The 19,385-nt window shown below is 38.6% G+C and overlaps 1 protein-coding gene across 3 annotated transcripts in view; it reads left to right on the plus strand.

Annotated features, from left to right (window-relative positions):
• The first annotated feature begins 8,674 nt into the window (after positions 1-8,674).
• The window catches only part of plod2 (procollagen-lysine, 2-oxoglutarate 5-dioxygenase 2), a 30,595-nt gene continuing 19,884 nt past the window's right edge, over positions 8,675-19,385 (plus strand). For all 3 annotated transcript variants that reach the window (XR_003294744.1, XM_026292123.1, XM_026292124.1), the window contains exons 1-2: positions 8,675-9,080; positions 18,034-18,125. Coding sequence is in view for 2 of the 3 variants with exons in the window: in XM_026292123.1 (XP_026147908.1) it covers positions 8,981-9,080; positions 18,034-18,125 (192 nt within the window). In the remaining variant the exon portion in view is untranslated. The remainder of the gene's footprint in view (positions 9,081-18,033; positions 18,126-19,385) is intronic.

Consider the following 19,385-nt stretch of genomic DNA (forward strand, 5'->3'; position numbering starts at 1 on the left):
TTTGAGAGGACAAATTGATTAATAAATCTTTTACTGCTTGCACCATACAAAAGGAGTCACCATGACTGTGTGTGGCATAAAAAACATATATGTAATGAATAATGTGGAGGGTGAAACATAAAACACGATTATAGCTGGCACTGTTGAATTCAGATTTATTGGGCATTTGTAGTAACAGATTGAGTAGATGAGTGTTCGTTGATCCTGGGTAGAAAATCACTGGAAACTAGCTGGTTCAGTGAACTGAGTGGAGTAATATACAAAGATGTGGGTGGCAGGTGAGGCCTACAAGGCGAGGCATAGAGTAATGCATTCAGGAGGAGATGAACATAAGACAGAGGCAGATTACTCCAGGATCTAATAGCATGAGAAATATTTGCAAGAAAATTTTAAGTTGGCTGTAGCGTAACTATCAGCAGAGTGGAGCAGAGTGGAACACCTTGCCCAGACAAACAGGACACCCGTGAGAATTTGAAAGACAGAACACACGGGACAAATAAGAATGACAAAGGATGAGTAAACACACAAGTATTCAAGGAGAGATCCAGCTGAGGCCATGATGGAAACGTGCCCGTACATTAGTACAAAAACTGCACCGACTTCCTTCTTGTGTAAAGGAAGGGTTTATCGATTGAATAGAAACTACAGACAGCAGAGGCAAGTCAGCAGTGGACAGACTTTGAGTAAGCTTCCTATTGTGGCAGTAACTTTGTAATAGTGGAGCATTTCCATTATAATGCAAATGAACAGCATTACAATTATTCTGTGAAGCAAAAGGCAGTCTATTAGAAATGTGGAAGAAAAAAACTGAAAAGGTCAAGGGAACATAACAGGAAATGTGCTGGAGGAAATAAAGAATAAACAGTCTGCAGTTATCAGGAAAGACACTGAACTCCAGGTGTAAAAGTGCATTGAGGATTCTTAACTGCATAGAAAAACACTAAAAGTCTCTTTTCCATTTACCAATGGAAAAGTAAGCAACCCCACAACAGAACTTCAAGAATGTGTGATGCTTTGTAAAGCAACCAGGACTTGGTCAATGAATTTGCAGAGAAAAATGATGCTCTGAAACAGTACAGGGCTAAGAAGAACTCAGCTTTGTTGGTATAAACCTAAAGCTCCTGAGGTCCACTTTTTCATTGCTAACAGGTTATACATTAAGATAGTAGAGGAATGTGTAATACATGAAAAGTCATGTGATGAAGAAGTCAAGCCTTCAGAGCGTCTATCAAGAGTATTATCATCCACAACTTTATCAGTCCACATTAGGGCTGAAGTGGAAAGTGCTGCATTGTTCACTAAGGCAGCTGCTTAAGTGTCGCCGCCATGTGAAGGACGTTACTTCTAGACCCACAGACAAGTAGCAACAAAGGATGCCTCAAAGTGAAGCAGCTACTGAAAGGACATTTTGGAAATGTACACAAGATCCCGTGGACAAAGCCTTGGGCTCCCAACCACCTAGTTACCCCTGGTCCCAGCCCTGGGACCAAAATTGTATTTCCAGATGTATTACCAAAGATCGTCAGACAAATTTGAATAAAGTCTGACAAACTATATATCATATGAAAGCAGAACGTCTCACAATTCAAATGGTATAAAGCAATTTAGGAATGAATTATCACAGCGGCTACAGTTTCTTAATGTTTAACAAGAGTACAGATTTTGGGAAAACGCCAGTCCTTACCTTTCCTGTAATGTTAGTTCATACATGTACTGAACATAGTGCACACAATCTAAGACGTGGCTGTGTAGTTCCCTCAGTAAAAAAGATTGCATCAATTACCAAGACAAAGCATCTCTCAGTCCCAGACTTTCTTACTTGCGCAACTAATAACTTGTGTTATTTTAATAAAAACTGGTAACATAAATCGTCACTCAGTTTGAGTTGCAAAACTTCAATATGTGTAAAACATCTTTAAAAGGATTTTTGGGAAGCAAAGGATTTTGTGCAACATAGTGCATCCATGTTTTTAGTCCAAAAGGTGTATTATCCCTGAGTAAATTTATAAAACCATCGTCCTCCTCATAAAAAGTTTTAATCCGGTTCATTTTATGGTTGATTTCACCGTTTATTCAATAAAGATTGATACAGCAAGCTTCTGTGAATCACATGAGGCCAGAATCAAACTTGTTTGTTACGTTTTACAGCGTAAGTAGAATCAGCCAGTCACATTGTTTGTCAGAGATGACTAATGTATGTTGTAGCCAATGAAAAGCCCTTTCCAACGATGTGTCATACTGTATTACAGACGAGGGGGAAGGGGGATTTAAATGGCCCCGACCGCTACAGTAAGTTTCCTTGACAATACCTCGCTGCACCATAGGTATATACCATGGAAGCTGTGGAGGTAGAAGGCATCCTATTCATTTGCACAGCTGAATATCCTGTGATGACCTGGCTACTTGGTGGAAGAAACTGGCTGTCAGGGATCATGTGGATTACTCTGAGTGAGCAGACAGCAAGGCAGCAGGAATGAGAGGGTAGAGGTGATGAACTGTGGGAAGGAAATAGCCCTAAGTGAGTCTTGCCTTTTGGCCGTGCTGGCAACAGGGGAGGGCGGCAACTGTGGTTACCGCTCCCATGGGACTGTAGGCAGGGAGGTCTGTACAGGACAAAAAGCAGACGTGAAGGATAATAGTGGTTCTCCAATGTGGTGCATCAATTTTCAACCACTTCTCCTCATGGGCAAGGCAAAGGTACACTGTGGAATGGTTCTTTAGGCTCAAGCATTTACTGTTAAATCTCTCAGAAAAGAGAAAGGAACTACATACAGTCTTCAGTCAGTCCAACTTGGATGAGAATCTGCAGGTTCAACAAGTAAACACAGTCATGAAAAAAGAGGAGTCAGAGAAGGTCCTAACTTATTAAAAGATCTTTCACAGGCTACAAATCATCTGACTATGTCGAAGACAGAATTCCCAGAGGTGATGTCATCCAAACAAAGGGAAAGGTTGGAGAAGAAGCAGCTATCTCTGCAAGTTACAGCTAATCTTTCAGGGTCAAGTCTTCTGTGTTGGAGGAAGAGATTCAACTGATCTGCTCTGCCAGACCAATGTAAGCAGCCTGTGTTATTCTGCCAATGTCACCATCTCACTAACACAATCCTGTGCATGTTTCACAAGATCACAAAGCATGTAGGCAGTAACCACATAGTTTCTAAAGTGCACCAAAATCAAAATCTTTGATTCCCCCGTGCCAACTGCAGCAAATGCAACAGAAAGAAAACAGTAAACATTGTACCTTTCACATCCTACATGGAATCATAGTAAGGCAACAAATGGTAGACCTTCCTTAAGTGTGTGTGTCCAGATCGTCCTTTTACACCAAATTCCTGTTGGAATCAACTGCTGAGACTGTGAGACAATGTGAGAAATCACACTGGCTTGGAGAGAACATGTAGGCTGCCATAGGTTCTGCATGAAACCAAGAGAAGGTGGGGTTCTGAGCGAAGCACTGCTTTAACCACCATCATTCTCATAGATGATCATAAATTATTAACCACAAATTTGGACTTTTAAATAAATATTAATAAATATAAAAATATATATATTGGAAAATTATTAGTTTTATAAATTCTGTTACAATTATATTACAACCATATTGTCATTCTTTACTAATGGTAATGTATTGAAGGTAATCTGAATACTTTGCTGGCAGAGGGTAGCTGACAGAATAAGCTATTCCATTTTTAACTGCACTGTGTGTCTTTATTGTCTTTATGGTCTCCTTGTCATACATATCTGATCCAAGTGATGGTATACAATACAAGCGAGAGGTTAATTTCATCAGACTAGTCTAAAAGGATGCACGACAGATAGCTTAAAGTGACAAAGTACCAGTGCTGTGTCACATACTGTCCCTCCAACAGGATCTGTTTCCCCTTGTTGTGCTGTGAAAAAAGATTTAAAAACAAATAAAAATACTGGATGAATAAAATTGACAAAGACAACCTGAGTTAAACACTTTATCATAATAAAACACAATCAATCAGTGGATCTGAGGGTATGGAAGTATAGTAGGGATTTAAAAGGTCAGTGAGATGAGATGGAGCTAGACCATTTATTGTGCTTTAAAAGCCATCAAGAAGCTTTCCAGTGAATTGTAAAATGAACACTTTGGAGAAGGCAAACCTCTGCCTGCAGCAGTAGGCATGTTGTTAGCCATGTCTCATCCAGCATAAAGAGAGAGGTCTGTGTGGTCTCTGGTTGTATGGGCAAGGTTACATCATATTGTGTTTTTTGTTTTTTTGCTGTATGTCACTGAGATCCTGTATTGTGGGTGTGTCGGTGAGGTCCAGGGAGGAAGTTGATAGAATTATAGGAAATGTGAGGTCATGTGACTGTGCGAAGTACCTACATGTATTTCTAAATTTGTGTGAATTAGGCAGAAGATAATTACATTGCAGAGAAACATTCAGAGTTAAACACCCAGGCCACACAAGCATGTCAGTGATGTCATTGCAGCAGTGATTTGCTAACTGAGATATCCCAATAAGGCACAACACAGATGTTTTCTTAAACTAGTCTGTGGTATTCTGTTCTGTACAAAATCCTTTGCTTCCCAAAAATCCTTTTAAAGATGTTTAACACATACTGAAATTGAAGTATACAAGTTTTTTTTAAAATAACACAATTAGTTGCGCAAGTAAGAAAGTCTGGGACTGAGAGATGCTTTGTCTTGGTGATTTATGCAATCTTTTTTATTGAGGGAACTACACAGCCACGTCTTAGATTGCGTGTTACTGAAAGAAATCAAAATCCATTTTTAAATGGAACTATTAATACAGATTCATTATTTTTCATAAGCACTGTATGTTCTTTCAAAGTTATTAATAAAAAGAAAAGATTCTTATGTGTAAGCTGTTCCTGGCCAGTATAGAACAACAGCCTACTCTTTGGATTACTTTTGGAGTAAGAAATACACTGCAGGATTAAGTGGAGTACAGTTTTCAGTATTTGGTTGGCTGCAGTTGCCTCCCAATAGCACACAGTAACTGGAATCTCTGGTATCTGTGATCTAAACCCACTGTGATAAACAAATGGCTGAAGCAACATCTGTGCAAACGCAGCCTTGAAAAACGACACATACAGACAACTGAATGAAAGACGGCAGATGTAAAATACAACATGGGGGATGGTTGTTTACCTTTGCACTGGCATTCTTCAGAACAAATCAGTGATTAGAGACATTTTAGACCTAACCAGTATTGTCTACAAAAAGTTATGCTATACACAACTTATCTACATTAGCAAATTTGTTTTATAAGAAACATATCACTTACAGTAGCCTGCATTATTATCAACATGGTGTGATGAGAAAACTGTATAATATATGATTCTGTATAGGCAATCATATTCACTTGAATACATTTAGGATGATGTCATTGTTTTTTAGTGAAATGTTTGATGCATTGATGTTTTACAATATTACTAGTCCTAATAATATCTGGGACACAGCACTTGAATCCTGTTCCCTGCTGTCGTGCTTTGCAACCATCCAACATAACATCCTCCCTGACAGTTGTAGAAAAAAAATAAAGAAGTCACTGTAGAAAAATCATTGTCAATGAATGAAAATCAGGCAGTAATGACATTTTCTATATTTAAACAGTATTTGGCAAAGTAAATTAGCAGTGTAAATGCCTACTTTTTGAGGTAATAATGAGGCCTTGAAAGGACAGGATTAATGCAAGGTTAAATCCTCTTCTCCACAGTCTACCTCTGCTATATTTTTGGAGCTTTGTGGTTTTAACATGGCCATCTAATGATGACATTCAAATGAAAGGTAGACAAAAGAGCTCATTATATGCAATTTTCAAAGAACACTGCCCAAAACCCCAGTCTATCCAGTGAAAGCATTCATTTCTAGGACTGAAAAATCACACAGGTTCTAAAATTGGAAACATCTTTAACTGCATTTATTCTGCATGTAAAATACAAAAGTTTATTGCTCAAGTCTTAGTAAGTAAGTCATGATAAATTCAGGATGAATCAGAAGATTAATCTGTGTCAACCAAACCCTGCCTGACCCCTTTCTACTTTTGTTGCTAGATTATGGGATTACGTGACTGTACTTGGCCTTTGGTCTTGCATTAAACAAGGCATTGGTAAAACCCCTTCACCTGCCATCCTTCCAGCAACCCTTATATCTCTGTGCTTTTAGTAGTTGTAGACAAACCTCAACCAGGGATGACGTAGTGATGTGTTCTCAAACAAACAAGCTAATTTAGGCAAGAAGTACTACCACTACCATTGATCTGGACTAGTAATTAAACTTTCTGTGGCGTGATCAAAGCATTTGGGATATAAATTTAAAACCATTCTTTTGTAATCACTGTGCCATTGTGGGTTCTCAAGCAAAATTTCAGGAACCAAGTGTCTAGGAAATTTGACTCACCAGTGCAATTGTAAAACCATCTGGTTCTACCACCAAAAGAGGGTTAGAGTAGAAAGTAAAGAGAAATCTCATTGGTGTTTGTCTACATATTGCATACAGCAGTGCACTGACATAAATAAAAGAAACAGATTTTTAGATGATATAGCAAAAGATATTGTTAATATATCTAGTCATAAAATAAGTGAATAAATGGAGCAATTTTAGCTTTAACTTTCCCATGTGTCCCTTTTCAGAGTCATTTTTTCCTCAAAAGAATTTTTAGCTTTATATTCCATATTAGGCATCTCCTTTACAGTCTGTCTCCCTAATGAACCTTCAGCTTTTTTCTTTCAGCTTGATTAAATTTGAACACTGCCTGTAAACCTAATGTCTCCACAACAGTGCTGAAAATAGAGGATGGGGTAAGCTGCAACAGTTTAGACCGCAGTTTTTCTGCTGATGGAAGGACAGTGGAAGCTGAAGGCTTATGTGTTCTCTCTGGTGCGAAAATAGGCCAAAATTAAAAACCAGGCTGAAGAACATGCCACCTGTGCTGTAGGAAGGACGATATGTGCCATTCTTTTAGGTTGTTAAACAGCTGTATTGTGCTGTACATCTATGTGTGCTGCAGGCCAAAGTCTGCTACCATCCACAAGAGCAAATATAGAGTGAGGATAATTATGTGCAGGTGTTCCTGATTCTGGTGAGCTGCTGGCTTTCTACTCCCTTCTCACCCCACTTACTGCAGCAGTCTCCCGGCTTCTTTACTGTGTATCTGCCAATTTTGTCTAATTAAATGCAATTTTCTCACCCACACCACAAGTTTAACTTGACATGAGTACCACAACCACCAACGCATGCATTTAAAATGTGTCATGTTTCTGGAAATCCTGACTTACACATAAAATGACATGGCCTTGTGATTCTTATAGACGGTATATTACATCAATGAATAAGGGAATAGGATATAAAACTGCTTCTATAAGAATTTGTCCAGCTGTAATCAAATCCAGAGCACAATTCGCTGGATTTTCTGTGTTTGGCAGGTGCTCAAATTTGAACTATAACTGAATCAAGACATAGCATATTCCATCCAGCCAAGATGTGCATGTGATCTACCAAAAACGCTTACACTTATTTTCCAGCTGCAGAGAATTTCCATACTAGTCCAGGGGGCAAAAATCCCTGTTAGACAGTTGTCCCTGAGCCATTAAATTATGTTTAATTTAACAAATGTTTATTTACGGTTACTTTGATAGCAGATATTCGGATAAATACCTTCCTAAATCTGATAAGCTCTTTCTGTTTTAACTTAATATGTGTTTGTTCACCATTTATTGAAGATTACCTTTTTTTGCTTAGATTAGTTTCTGTTTTAGAAACAGAGGGAGTTGGTGTGCTCATTTTCTCATGGCATATAAATTTCCATAAACATGTCTGGAAATAAAGCGCTTGCTTTAGTGTCAGCTGCATCTTGAATTACAGTAAAAGAAAAAAAAAAGTGGCTAAAGTCGAAGTCAAGTTCTCTGTGTTGAGTTTTCTGGCATGGCTCTACATTTTCGAGGTTTATCAGGGCCCCACTGGCAAGAAGTCAGCTCATAAAAATGGTCAGCCTCTGTTCCCTCAGCATTTAAAACCGTGAACCCACTGATGTTCTTAAGTAAAACAATCTGTGCAGTCATCAGTACTAGTCTGCAAAGTGTTTGTTGGACAGGAACAGTCTGCAAATTAGGTTACGCCTGATTAGGAATGACAGACACAAATAATACGAAAGTGTTGGTTTCAAGGTCAGCTGAGACACCGGGAGACACAAATATAATGCAACACTAAATGAAAGCTGGATATAATGTATGGTTTCTGTTTTCCTTTTCATTTCTCCATGGGGTCTGTAGACTGAGGGAGTAGCAGCACTAACATCCGCAGCATTAACTGTTTCATTTGCCTTGATTGGCTAGGTTGCCTTATGCGGTCATCCATTACACTACTGTAATGAGAAGCACTGAAAGCTGGAGCTAAAGTCACCAATAACCAATTTATTTTTGCTAATTAATTAATAATTACTTATTGTTACAGCAACAGCCCAACATTCTGTAGCAGCCTATATAAACCACTTGTATCAGATCCATATGTTTAATGATAGTGTTGCCTGAGGAAGCTCAGCAGGTCTGAGAGAAGAAGGGGAGCAGGGTTGGTCAAGCAGGTGTCTGGGTGGTCAGGGGGAAGAGGCAGTGGGAGGGGCGGGGGCAGTTCTTCAACAGCTAACTCTGGAGCAGGATGTCCCTATAAGAGGGGTGAACACAGTAGCCTCTCCTCCTTCTCTCTCTCACTTTTCATAGCCTGTGACTGCACTTGCAATTAAGGAACCACGCCTGTTGCTCTCTAATTTCCCTGAATTACTTACACTCGCCTTCCCTGGAGCAGAAAGAAAGAGCCCTTTCAAGAGCTGCACGTCCAGAAAATTGAATTTTCTTTTCCCCATCATACTGTATTTTTTAATTATCGCGAGAGCGTGGCCTACATTACGACCCTCCAGGGCTACTCCTGACCGCCGCTCTCTGGGAGGCATCGATCCAGGCGGCCACCGAGCAACTGTGTGGGACAGCTATGGAGTACCTGACGTTTTTTTTCTTTGCATGCTGGATAAGCTTTGCAAACTGTGTCTACTCTGCTGATACACCGCAAGCTCCCGCGCCTATCCCTAATGGTAAGCCAAACTTTTCAAACCCTTTCCCCCTTTGCTATTGTCGGTAGGTCGCCCCGAGCTCTGATACCATTTAATGTAATGACATAATGCATGAAGCTGCGTTAACGTTACATTTTATAACTTTTTTGACCAAACTTTTATTCTGTCTGCATATCAGAGCTGTCGTGACACATATGCAAAGAGGGGAATCATGTTTTAGAAGATGTAATTCCCGATGTTGAGCGTACAGGAGGTACAGGTTGGATGCCTGTGGCTCTCTATGTGGAAATCTGAATATGTCTCACTCGACATATGTTGGAGGGTAAAATTATAGGATCGTGCAAAAGAACCGTCTGTGGTTTCTCACAGTCCTGTTTTTATGTTATGTACTCTGTGCTTTTTAATACAGAGGCTGGGCTGTAAAGTGTCATTGTGAGGAAAAAAACAACAACAAAAAAAAAAACAATTAGAGGCGACTCTTTAATGGTTTTCCTTGTCTTGTCTTGCTTTGCTTATAAACTAAAATGAAAACGCATTATTTACCATGTTTGGCTATATATTAAAATGTAGAAAAATGTTTTAGAAAATTTTACTTTAAAAGCAAATGGAAAATAATCTGTTGAATAAACAAAGAAACTGTTGTAAGCCTGTTGTGATAGAAAGTTCATGGAGCAGAGCCAGCACAACCTGCTCTTACACTTAACTGCTCAGCTGCTGAAACAACCTACTGTGTGTGTATATATATTTAGGTTTATGGTTCCTAAAGCACCCCCCTGTGTCACTGTTTTATTGACATGTCTGAAAAGTCTTCACTTGTTAACATATTTAACCCTAAACTCATTTCAGTAAAACACAGCTCATCTCACAAACGCAGGTTTGTCGTTCAGCCCTGTGAACAACAGTGTAAGTCACTACATGCTGGATGTTTTTAGGACACACAGTTGGTGTGACAAGAAGCCTGCTTTTCCTAATGATGCATTTTGCTACAGCAGGCAGTATACTCTAGTGGCACAACAGCCGCCTTCAGTCACAAGCACATTTTGTCCTCTCATGTGGACTAACCAGGAGTTACAGCATTAACTTTCATGAGGGCTAAAATGTATGCTATTGAAAGCCTTTGAACGGTTTTCATAGCTCAAGTGATCGGATGGCACCAATAGCGCAGTGCTTTAATAAGGTTCCATATTAGTGTATGGTTTTTATTTCTACAATAGTAGAGTAAACAGCGTAAATGAATAAATTGCAGTGAGGGTATGTCAGACACATATAGATGTTTATTGGCTATAAAGATGTTTTGATGCACCAGACAACATGAGTGCTGTGATTGCACAGACAATAAAACTGTGTTTTACAACAGCATTACACATTATTTGCAAATGTTTCAGGCATTTCTGGGTCATAACATCAGAAATAATCGTGAACAGCACCTATTAAATCGTACATTGAGATGAGATGAGATACACTTAACCCCTAAAGAGAAATTCAGGGGTTTGGTTAAATTCATTTAAGAATGGAATATCAGCTTGATTACAAATTTTTCCCAGTTTCCCAAAGAGTTTTCTTCTCCATTTCTTTCTATAGAAAGAGGAATAGGTCCACAACATCTTGTAGTAAAAGGTGAGTCTAGTATTTTGATGGCTTAGAATGATGCTGAGCCCTGACCAGCTTGGCTAAGGGCTACCTTTCTTTAAAACAAGAACAGTAATCCACCATGTCAAAAATAACAAGTTGTACCTAGTATTTAAGAGTGGGTTGCCTTCTAGATGGGTTGCCCTCAAAGTGCTGGTCATTGTACTGACAGGGAATTAGAAAGCAGAAATAGTGGTCAGTAAGGCACCAGTAAAAGGCTGCATTTTCTATCCCTCCATCTAACCATATTGTATACCTGCTTATTGCAGGGGTGGCTGAAACCAGTCCTGGCTGACATTGGGTGAGAGGCAGAGTATACTCTGGACAAATCATCAGTTTCTTACAGCACTGAAGCACTTCATCTGTTGATGCACAGACATGAACTGTGCGGTTTACCAGTGAAAAGGGGCAGTGAAAGTCGTAGGAATGCAGAGCTCTAAGTATTTCTCACCTATGTGCACCTGGCCAGGCATGCTGGACAGAGGACATGGCTGTTGGCCCGTTTGAAAAAGTTACAAAAATCAGGCCTGAACCACACTGAGCATTTGAAAGGAGTCTTTCACAGGTTTCTAACTGTGTATGCAGCACTGCTATATCAGACCTAACCTGTATTATTTGTGGATGAATCTAAGCCACTGCATATGTCTGTGACTCCTGCCAATTCATTCATATTTAAGTGTATTTTAGTTATACAGTTCCAGTGTATTTCGGCTTTAACAGGTACACAGTTACTACTCAGAATACTCAGCAATATTTCGTTGACATTGTCACCATATCACCCCAAAGTTAGTTTCGTGCCTCCTTTTTGTTGTGTTTCAGGCAGCCTTTTGCAATGTGTTTGTCGTGCATGTTCACATAATGATGATGATGAAAATATGATTTACTGGTCAGCACCACAATGCAAACGTGGCAATACAATGACATAAACACATTCATTGGCCAAGTGGTTGAGATCTGCATGACTAAATATCAATCTACTCTCAGACATGATCCTCCCAGAGAAGTGCTATATAACACTCGTAACACTAAATAAGTGTTATTTTGTGTTACGAGTGTACACATCTCTAATTTTATAATCAGTTAATTTAGGGACAAAAAGATGGGTGGTTGGGACTCAGATGTAAGAAGAGGTTGCCTACTTATTGCTGTGGTGTCTGTTCAGTCCCCAGACCCTCTTGTCCACACATTAAAGTGCCCTTGGATGGACTTAGCTCAAGTTGCTCTGAATAGGAAAGCCATTAGTGCACCATGCTTTGGATATTAAGAGACTACCAATGTATATAACTATATCATTTCATGGTGGCTGAGTACTTCACTGCACTTAAAATAAGAATGTTCTTTACAATTCAGATGAGAAAGGACAGAAAAGGAAGGGAGAAAATTAGTAGCACCATTTTCCTTGGAGGCGTCTTTTGATTAGACCTCGACCAGACATCACTGACATGTCAGGCAACGTTTTTTATAAAGAAAAGGAGACTCCACCTAAGGTTGTACATGCCTTATATACTGTATAGTAGTATTCTTTTTCTTGTCTGTAAATCCAGCCTAACAAACTCTTTTGGCAGACCAAGACTGTAATCATGTCTTAGAACATTGTCACTGTATCACCACAAGGTTGGTTTTGTGCCTCCTTTTCAGCCATCTATATGCTGTAGTGTCTGCCTTTTTACTCTCTAGTCTTTCTTTCTTAGCTGTGTCTGGGTTCTTTTCTGCTAGCTATCAAATAGATAAGAACAACAGGATATCAAGCAGAGAGTTCCCAGTAAGCAGTACTAAAAACAGACGATGTGTCATTAGTGTTTTCAGAACTATCCTTACGGCACAAATGTTCCATTATTCTACCTGGAAATTCATTTAGCAATTACCGTAAATAATTAACTGAGCAGCTTTTGATCTTCAGCAAGGGCTGTTTTGACTGAATCTTGTATTGATACAGCCAGCGGGGTGGTGTTCAAAAATGTTACGCATTGTTCAAGCTTCAAAATGTTTTAGGTGTTTTAGTTGTCGGCACATCTAAGATACTAATGCTAAAATATTTACTATGCTATTGGCTCTTATGGTTTTTTTAAAGGAGAGAAATTAATACAGGAAAATGAGAAAATCGCTGTTTCAAAAAAAAAAAAACCATTTGCAGCTGTCAGAAGTAGTCAACACTAATCTAGCAGATTTTTTCCTGTGCAGTGTGCCCATGGTGAAGTCACAACTACTGTGTAATACATTCAGTCTGGAGATATAATAACAAAGCTGCATTTGTTTGTGAAAATTCTCTTTCTCTCATTTCTCTCTTCAGTAATCACTGAAACCTGTTAAAACTAGCTGATTTTTAACTTGGAGAGCATTTTCCGATCATTTTCAAGGTAGATAAACAGGGTTCAATGAAATGGAACTGTCTATTGCTGCACAGGGAAATGTTTGGCTCAAATCCTCTTTGCAGCACATTGTTAAAACTTAAACTGCCATTATGCAGAATTAAACTGGGTGGGTTTTAATGTCTCCAGTGAAGGATTTTAAAACCCAACAATAGCTCTGAACTCTGGCCAAAAGAGAAATTGTCTCTCCTACCTGTAATCATTACCTGTGAGAAGAGCGCTGCATGACATAAGCCAGGCTGAAGTAGTGATTTCTTCTACATTATAGTTGTTTTTGTAGGACTAAATAAAAAAGCTATTCTTAATTCAAAATTACATGTGATGAGAATTGTTTCCTGGCCCATTAACGGTGACATCATGCCACATCCTAAGGCTGAAGTGCCTGTGGTTTGACATAAAAACTCAGCCTTTCTCTGCAGATGTCCTCTTGTATTACACTGGCATATTCCATCAGTCATGGACACAAGAAACATTACTCAAAAATAAACTACATTTGCTGTGGGCAGATAAAAATGTCTCATTAGTTGTTTCATACTCCCTTGTGTATCCATCCTTTAAATTTGGTTACTAAGGTTAATTAGTAACAAATACAGTACTAGGTAGCAAAACTGGTATGTGCATGTCTAGTGAGCCCTTGGCTATTAGATGTCAGTGCGTGCAGAGCTTTTCCAGGGGTTGTGAGGCATGTTTGATCACTGATAGCACAACATGGACAAGTTTTTGAGAGGGCTCTCAGTTAAACTCATTACAACAGAGGATGAGTCTTCATCAACTCAAAGCACAGCTTCTAAAGCAAAGACAAGAAAATATGATGAGCCATATATTACCCTCAGTTTCACCATCGCAATGATATGTAATGAGGAAAGACCACAGTGTTGTGTGTTGTGGGTCTGAAAATACTAACATTAGCTTCTCATAGTTTGAAAATGAACAAGACACTGTGTATTCATTTTGTTTTGTTCAATACGAAGTTTGAATTACAAGATTTAAAACAAATTCCAGTGGAGCTTGGAAGTTAAAGATGTGTACATCTGCGGTGGTGTGGTGGGGGGCAGGTAGAGGCACCTTCAGTCATCTGTCAAAGTAAGACAAGGCCCAGAATGGGTTAAACAGCGGCCAGCCATATTTCAATTTAAGATAAGACACAGAACAGTGTCTTTAAGATAAGATACAATATGGGGGTAAACAATGGTCAACCATCCTGTTTTTGTTTTCCCCCAGCACACAGATGGCAACACAGCAATTCCATAATTACAAAATGTACTCTTATAGGAAAATAGGTGTTTATATGTAAACAATTGTAACACAGTGAAAAGAATAAAACATTTCCCTAACAGAGAGACGTTAGATCTTTTCAACATGTCTTTGGATGCAATCCAGTTTTTTCTTAAAGGTGGTATCAATAAATGTTTGCACTGACCTGAAAAAGACTGAAAACTGATTCTAATCCTTATAAATATAAATAGTGCTTTTCTGCCAACTTGGTCTATCCAGTGTTTTAAATGTGTTTGTGGGTGTGTCTTTGCCAGAAGGGTGTTTTCTTTCCAAATACTGATTTGGGTGACTGTGAAGACTTTTCTTTTTTTTTTCTGGGGAATTCGTGCTTTTATTTCATCATGGGTGTTGCGGAAAGGCAGACAGGAAATAGAAGAGGCAGAATTAGAGACAGAGGGAGTTGACCTGCGACAAATGTTGGCAGATGGATTGAAACCACTGACATAATGCTCACACTGCGGTCGATTATACAGTGTGGCATTATAACCGCTCAGCTATCAGGGCATCCCCACGATGTGTATTTCTTGAATGTCTGAATGAGATGTAATGTGACTGACAGCTTGTCTTGTTCCACCACCCATATGAATATTTTCTGCTTTAATTTAACATTAAATGCTGCCCGAGGCAGATAAATGTAGGTCAAAGACATGTAGAGTATTAAGTAAATTTGCATACTTTTCCTGGCCTAATACATTTTAAATGGTGAGCCCTTAGTTAAAAACTAGTTAACATAGTTAATTTACTTGGATGACCAAAAATGAAAAGAGATTTGTGTTCACTGGTCAAGACTATGTTGTCAAAGAGGAAAGATTTTGTTATCCTTACAATCAAGGCCAAGCAACATTCCCGTCATGCCTTTTTCCATTTTGCAAGAAATGCTTATGAAGCTTAGCGTCAGCCAGTAAGTCACAACTTTCGTTCATGGAAGTGTGGAACTTTACCTAGACAACTGAGCCCCACAGAAAAGAGTCAGAGAGAAAGACTACTTGGCATCCATGCCCGTTCTTGGACAGGAGAGGGGCGCACTGTATGAGCTACATTCCTTTCCTCCTGAGTAAGTACTGACAAAAGAACATGCTGTGTTTGCTCTGTCTATACACTCATCCTCTAAAATCACAGTTGTCTAAAAGCCTCTCCTTTTGAGTGTTGCCATCTGTCCCTCAGTTACCCTTTCTTATTGGTGTGATTATGGCGTTTACTTTAAAGAAAACACATCAAACTGGACTGAACTGGACAGTTGGCCTAGGATTTTATCTTGTGTTTAGATGGGAAGGTAGATGTGTAGTTATTTCGTCTTCCAACAGTTATTGTTTTCCCTCCTGTGGTACTAATATAAACAGTTTGTGTCTGAGTAGTTCAGCTCATTCTAGTGAGCCTGTTTTTCTCAGTGCCTCTGAATACAGAGAAGGTGATAATCTTAATAACTGCTGACATAAAGTATGAAGGTTTGCAGTAGAGTGATCCCTTTTTATGTTTTTTGCATGTGCATTAGAGTGGGTAAAATGATTTTTAACTTTTGTCAACTAGGTTCTTTTGGAATGAGAAACAATAAATTCCAGCTGTAAAATGACATAGTGGAGGTGAAAGACAAGTGGTAAAATACAAGTGGTCTAGGTGGGAAACAGTTCATCCTGTGTTTCACAGTTAAATGTAGAATTTAATAATCTTTCTGACTGATTATAAGAAAATTACATTAAATGATTCTTTTTTCTTATTGTTATTCACAATATTAATAACAATTATTAATAATAATAAGACAAAGACTCAAATTTTTGAAAAAAACTCATTGACAACCCCTGTTTTAGCATAACTTTAAAAAGCTAATAGATATATGGCCCTGTCTTGGTATTGAATTGGCAGACCATAATTATACTTGAGGCAGCTGTGTTGTATTTGGAGACAGCGTTACAATATTCAGCAATGTTTCCAGACATAGTTTACATGTAGCCACTGTGAATCCTGAGGGAAGGTTTGTTTTCTGTTCTACAGTGAACTGTGTATTGAACGGGACTTGCAAGTGTTTAAAAAACACTTTTAATCTAGGGAACAAATGTGGCTATTGTACCTTTTTTTTAAGGCAAAGATGGCTAGTGTCTGTGGGCTGTGCTTCACTGGGGTTGTGCTTGTGTGGCCTCTTTCAGAAAGAAAGTGTTCATATTGACCACTTGACCGGTGAGGTCAGGGCAAAGCCACACAGGGATAATTAGTGCATTTTAAATGTCATAGTCTAAAAATATTGCAGAGAAATTCCAGTAAAAACAAAATTGATTTTCATGCAGATTTGAGTCAATGCCTGTCAGCTGACTGAATAGCTTTGGAACACCCTTCCCCCCAAACATTTCTGACATCAACTAATTCTGTAACTTTTCTGACAGTTTCAATATTCAGCACCACGTCTGTTCAAAAACTTATACAGCAAAGTGTGTAGTACAATTTATAATGCATCTTTTGTTGGAAGAACTTGCCCTCAAGCATGTAAGTGTTATATTCTACACATACTTGCCTGACTTTGGTTTCAGCTTTGCCATGGTGTGACAGTCTACTTTATGGAATTAGGAAACCTATAAGCCTTTCTTATAACCATTAAAATCACTGCTTTACCGAGCTGCATGGAAAATGTGTTTCCCAGATGTGGGAGACATCATCCCTCCCCTGTTACCCTATGCTCTATCATTTTCTACCTTCGAGCCAAGAACAAAAACAGGGACGCACCTGCGTCTCAAAATGGACATCCCTGGTCTATGTGCAGAATTTAGTTTGAAACTAGTGTTATTCTTAATCTGCCAAGGTTTTCACAGTGTGTCATCTAATTACTGCATATTACATTTGAAGCAGACAAGGAAAGAGCTGTAACAGAGTGTCTGTGTCAGACGAATACTAGAATGGCTGTTGGAGTGATGACAGGGCCACAGGCTAGACTGCGAAGAGAGAATGTGTGTCACATTGACAGAAAAGATGGAAAAAATTTGCAAGTAGACTGTAATTTACTTTAGTGTAGATGTGTGTGAGATGATGATTTTGATTTCACTGACACATAGAGAAGAGGATCTACACTCATGTACACCTTTAGCTTTGTTTAGTTTGCTTCTCTGGCGTTGAAATACAGCACAGTTCAATCAAGGCAAATTATATTTGAAATATATCAAAATCTCCTTACTTTATGGACTTTTCTTTCTTCATAATTTATATTTATGGCAATATATAATTGCCAGTGTAGGATTGTAAATAATTTACCAGGGTTTAGTGGAACGTAGTGCTGTACATTAAAAATGCTCTCAACACATGGAAAGTAGGATTACTATTCAAGTGTTCCAATAAGCCTATATAAAAATATCATTAACTTGTTTTTGGCCAACACAGATATTATCATCCACATTTTTGAAATGATCTGTTGGCAGCTGGGAATAAATTAGTACTCCCCCTTCATGAAATAATAGTTTGATGAAACAGAATCTGGATGCTGCATTTTCTCTTGCCTCACAACAACAGACTGCAGCTTTTCTGTTCAGAGCTACCCGGTTGATTTACAAAACATAACGGAACAAGTGAAAAGCAGCTTGGTCAGTGTAGACTGCCTCTCTTCACATAAGGCCATAGTGGTAACCTCTATTTGAGCTATCCCATGTACTGAGTCCTTGTACATTTACAATACATTTACATATAAATTTATATATATGTTGTGTCTCTTTTTTCTTTTTCAGAAAAATTACTTGTCTTAACTGTTGCAACAGAGGAAACAGATGGCTTCCTCCGCTTTATGCAGGCTGCAAACTATTTTAACTACAATGTGACGGTAAGATTGTCTTCTCATATTCTGAATTTATATCCAGACTGCACATTGGCAAATAATACTACTTTCATACACAGCAGCAAAATGTTTAAACATTCATTTTCTAAGATTTATTAGGCCTGTTAAAGGACATAATGATCTGTAACAAGCTGCAAAAACATCCACCTTAAAGAGACAGTCATCAATTAGGGTCCAGCATTCCCCTCTGTGGTTGAAACCAGCAGTAGAACAAATATATACATATATGTGTTTTTTTCTTTCTTTCTTTTTTATGTGGAGCTCTGAGTTCATGCCCTTTTTACATTTGTGTGTGTGATCTTGCTGCACTAGGTTGTATTCCATGTATGGCAAGACCACACATGCCACACATTAAACATAGAATAACATGGAACTGAAATTCCTACTGCAACTGCAAATATTTTTTGTATGTCATGTGGATTATTTGTATGAAGCTACTTTAAACTTAAAAATGTATGTCACAATTCTCCACGCTTCCTTCCTTTTGTTGCATTTTGCTTCCTTGTCTGACCCTGTCTCCTGCTTCTTCAGGCTCACTACCTGCCCTGATTAGAATCACCTGTTTCCCATGTTCAGCACTGTCAGGGGCAGATTTGATTAGCAAAATAACAATGATCATTAGTCACAGATAATTATTAATAATCATATAGTTGTTAACACACTTTTTAAATTATTTGTGTGTGTTAAACTGATATGTGTCTATGCAGACTAAGCTGAAAGGGAAGCTAACACAGGAGGGATAAACTGTGTTAACCATGATAGTGTCCTACGTAGGCATCACATTTTTGTGTGTGAGAACAACAGGAGAGAGTGAAATTGGTGTCAGTGTCCTGCAATCCTAAGAATATGGCATGGAATATGGAAAGTGGATAAAAGTCAGAGTTTAATTTTGAGTTTAGTTTAGCTTTGAGTTCAGCTCATTTCTGATCCTCTGATCTCTCAAGCCTAAATTGCACTGCTCTCTCCATCCTGAAGTCTCCACACACAATGTGATGCATATGCAGGTTAAAAAAAGAGAGAGAATGTATAAGTGAAAGAGGGAGGTGCAGAGAGGCAGAAAATTGCATATGTATAAACAGCAACACAGTCATGCATTTTTCAGCCTTTGGAAAATCGCCCTACACAGTTCCACTAGGATTCAACTGGTGCACAAAGATTTAAGCATCAATTACACGCATAAAATCTAACCTAACTAACATTTGCCCAGATGTATGCCTATTTATGTGCCCATACGATCTGCGGCAT

The sequence above is a fragment of the Mastacembelus armatus genome, chromosome 20 (genome assembly GCF_900324485.2).
Source record: "Mastacembelus armatus chromosome 20, fMasArm1.2, whole genome shotgun sequence".
In the NCBI taxonomy this organism is placed as follows: Eukaryota; Metazoa; Chordata; class Actinopteri; order Synbranchiformes; family Mastacembelidae; genus Mastacembelus; species Mastacembelus armatus.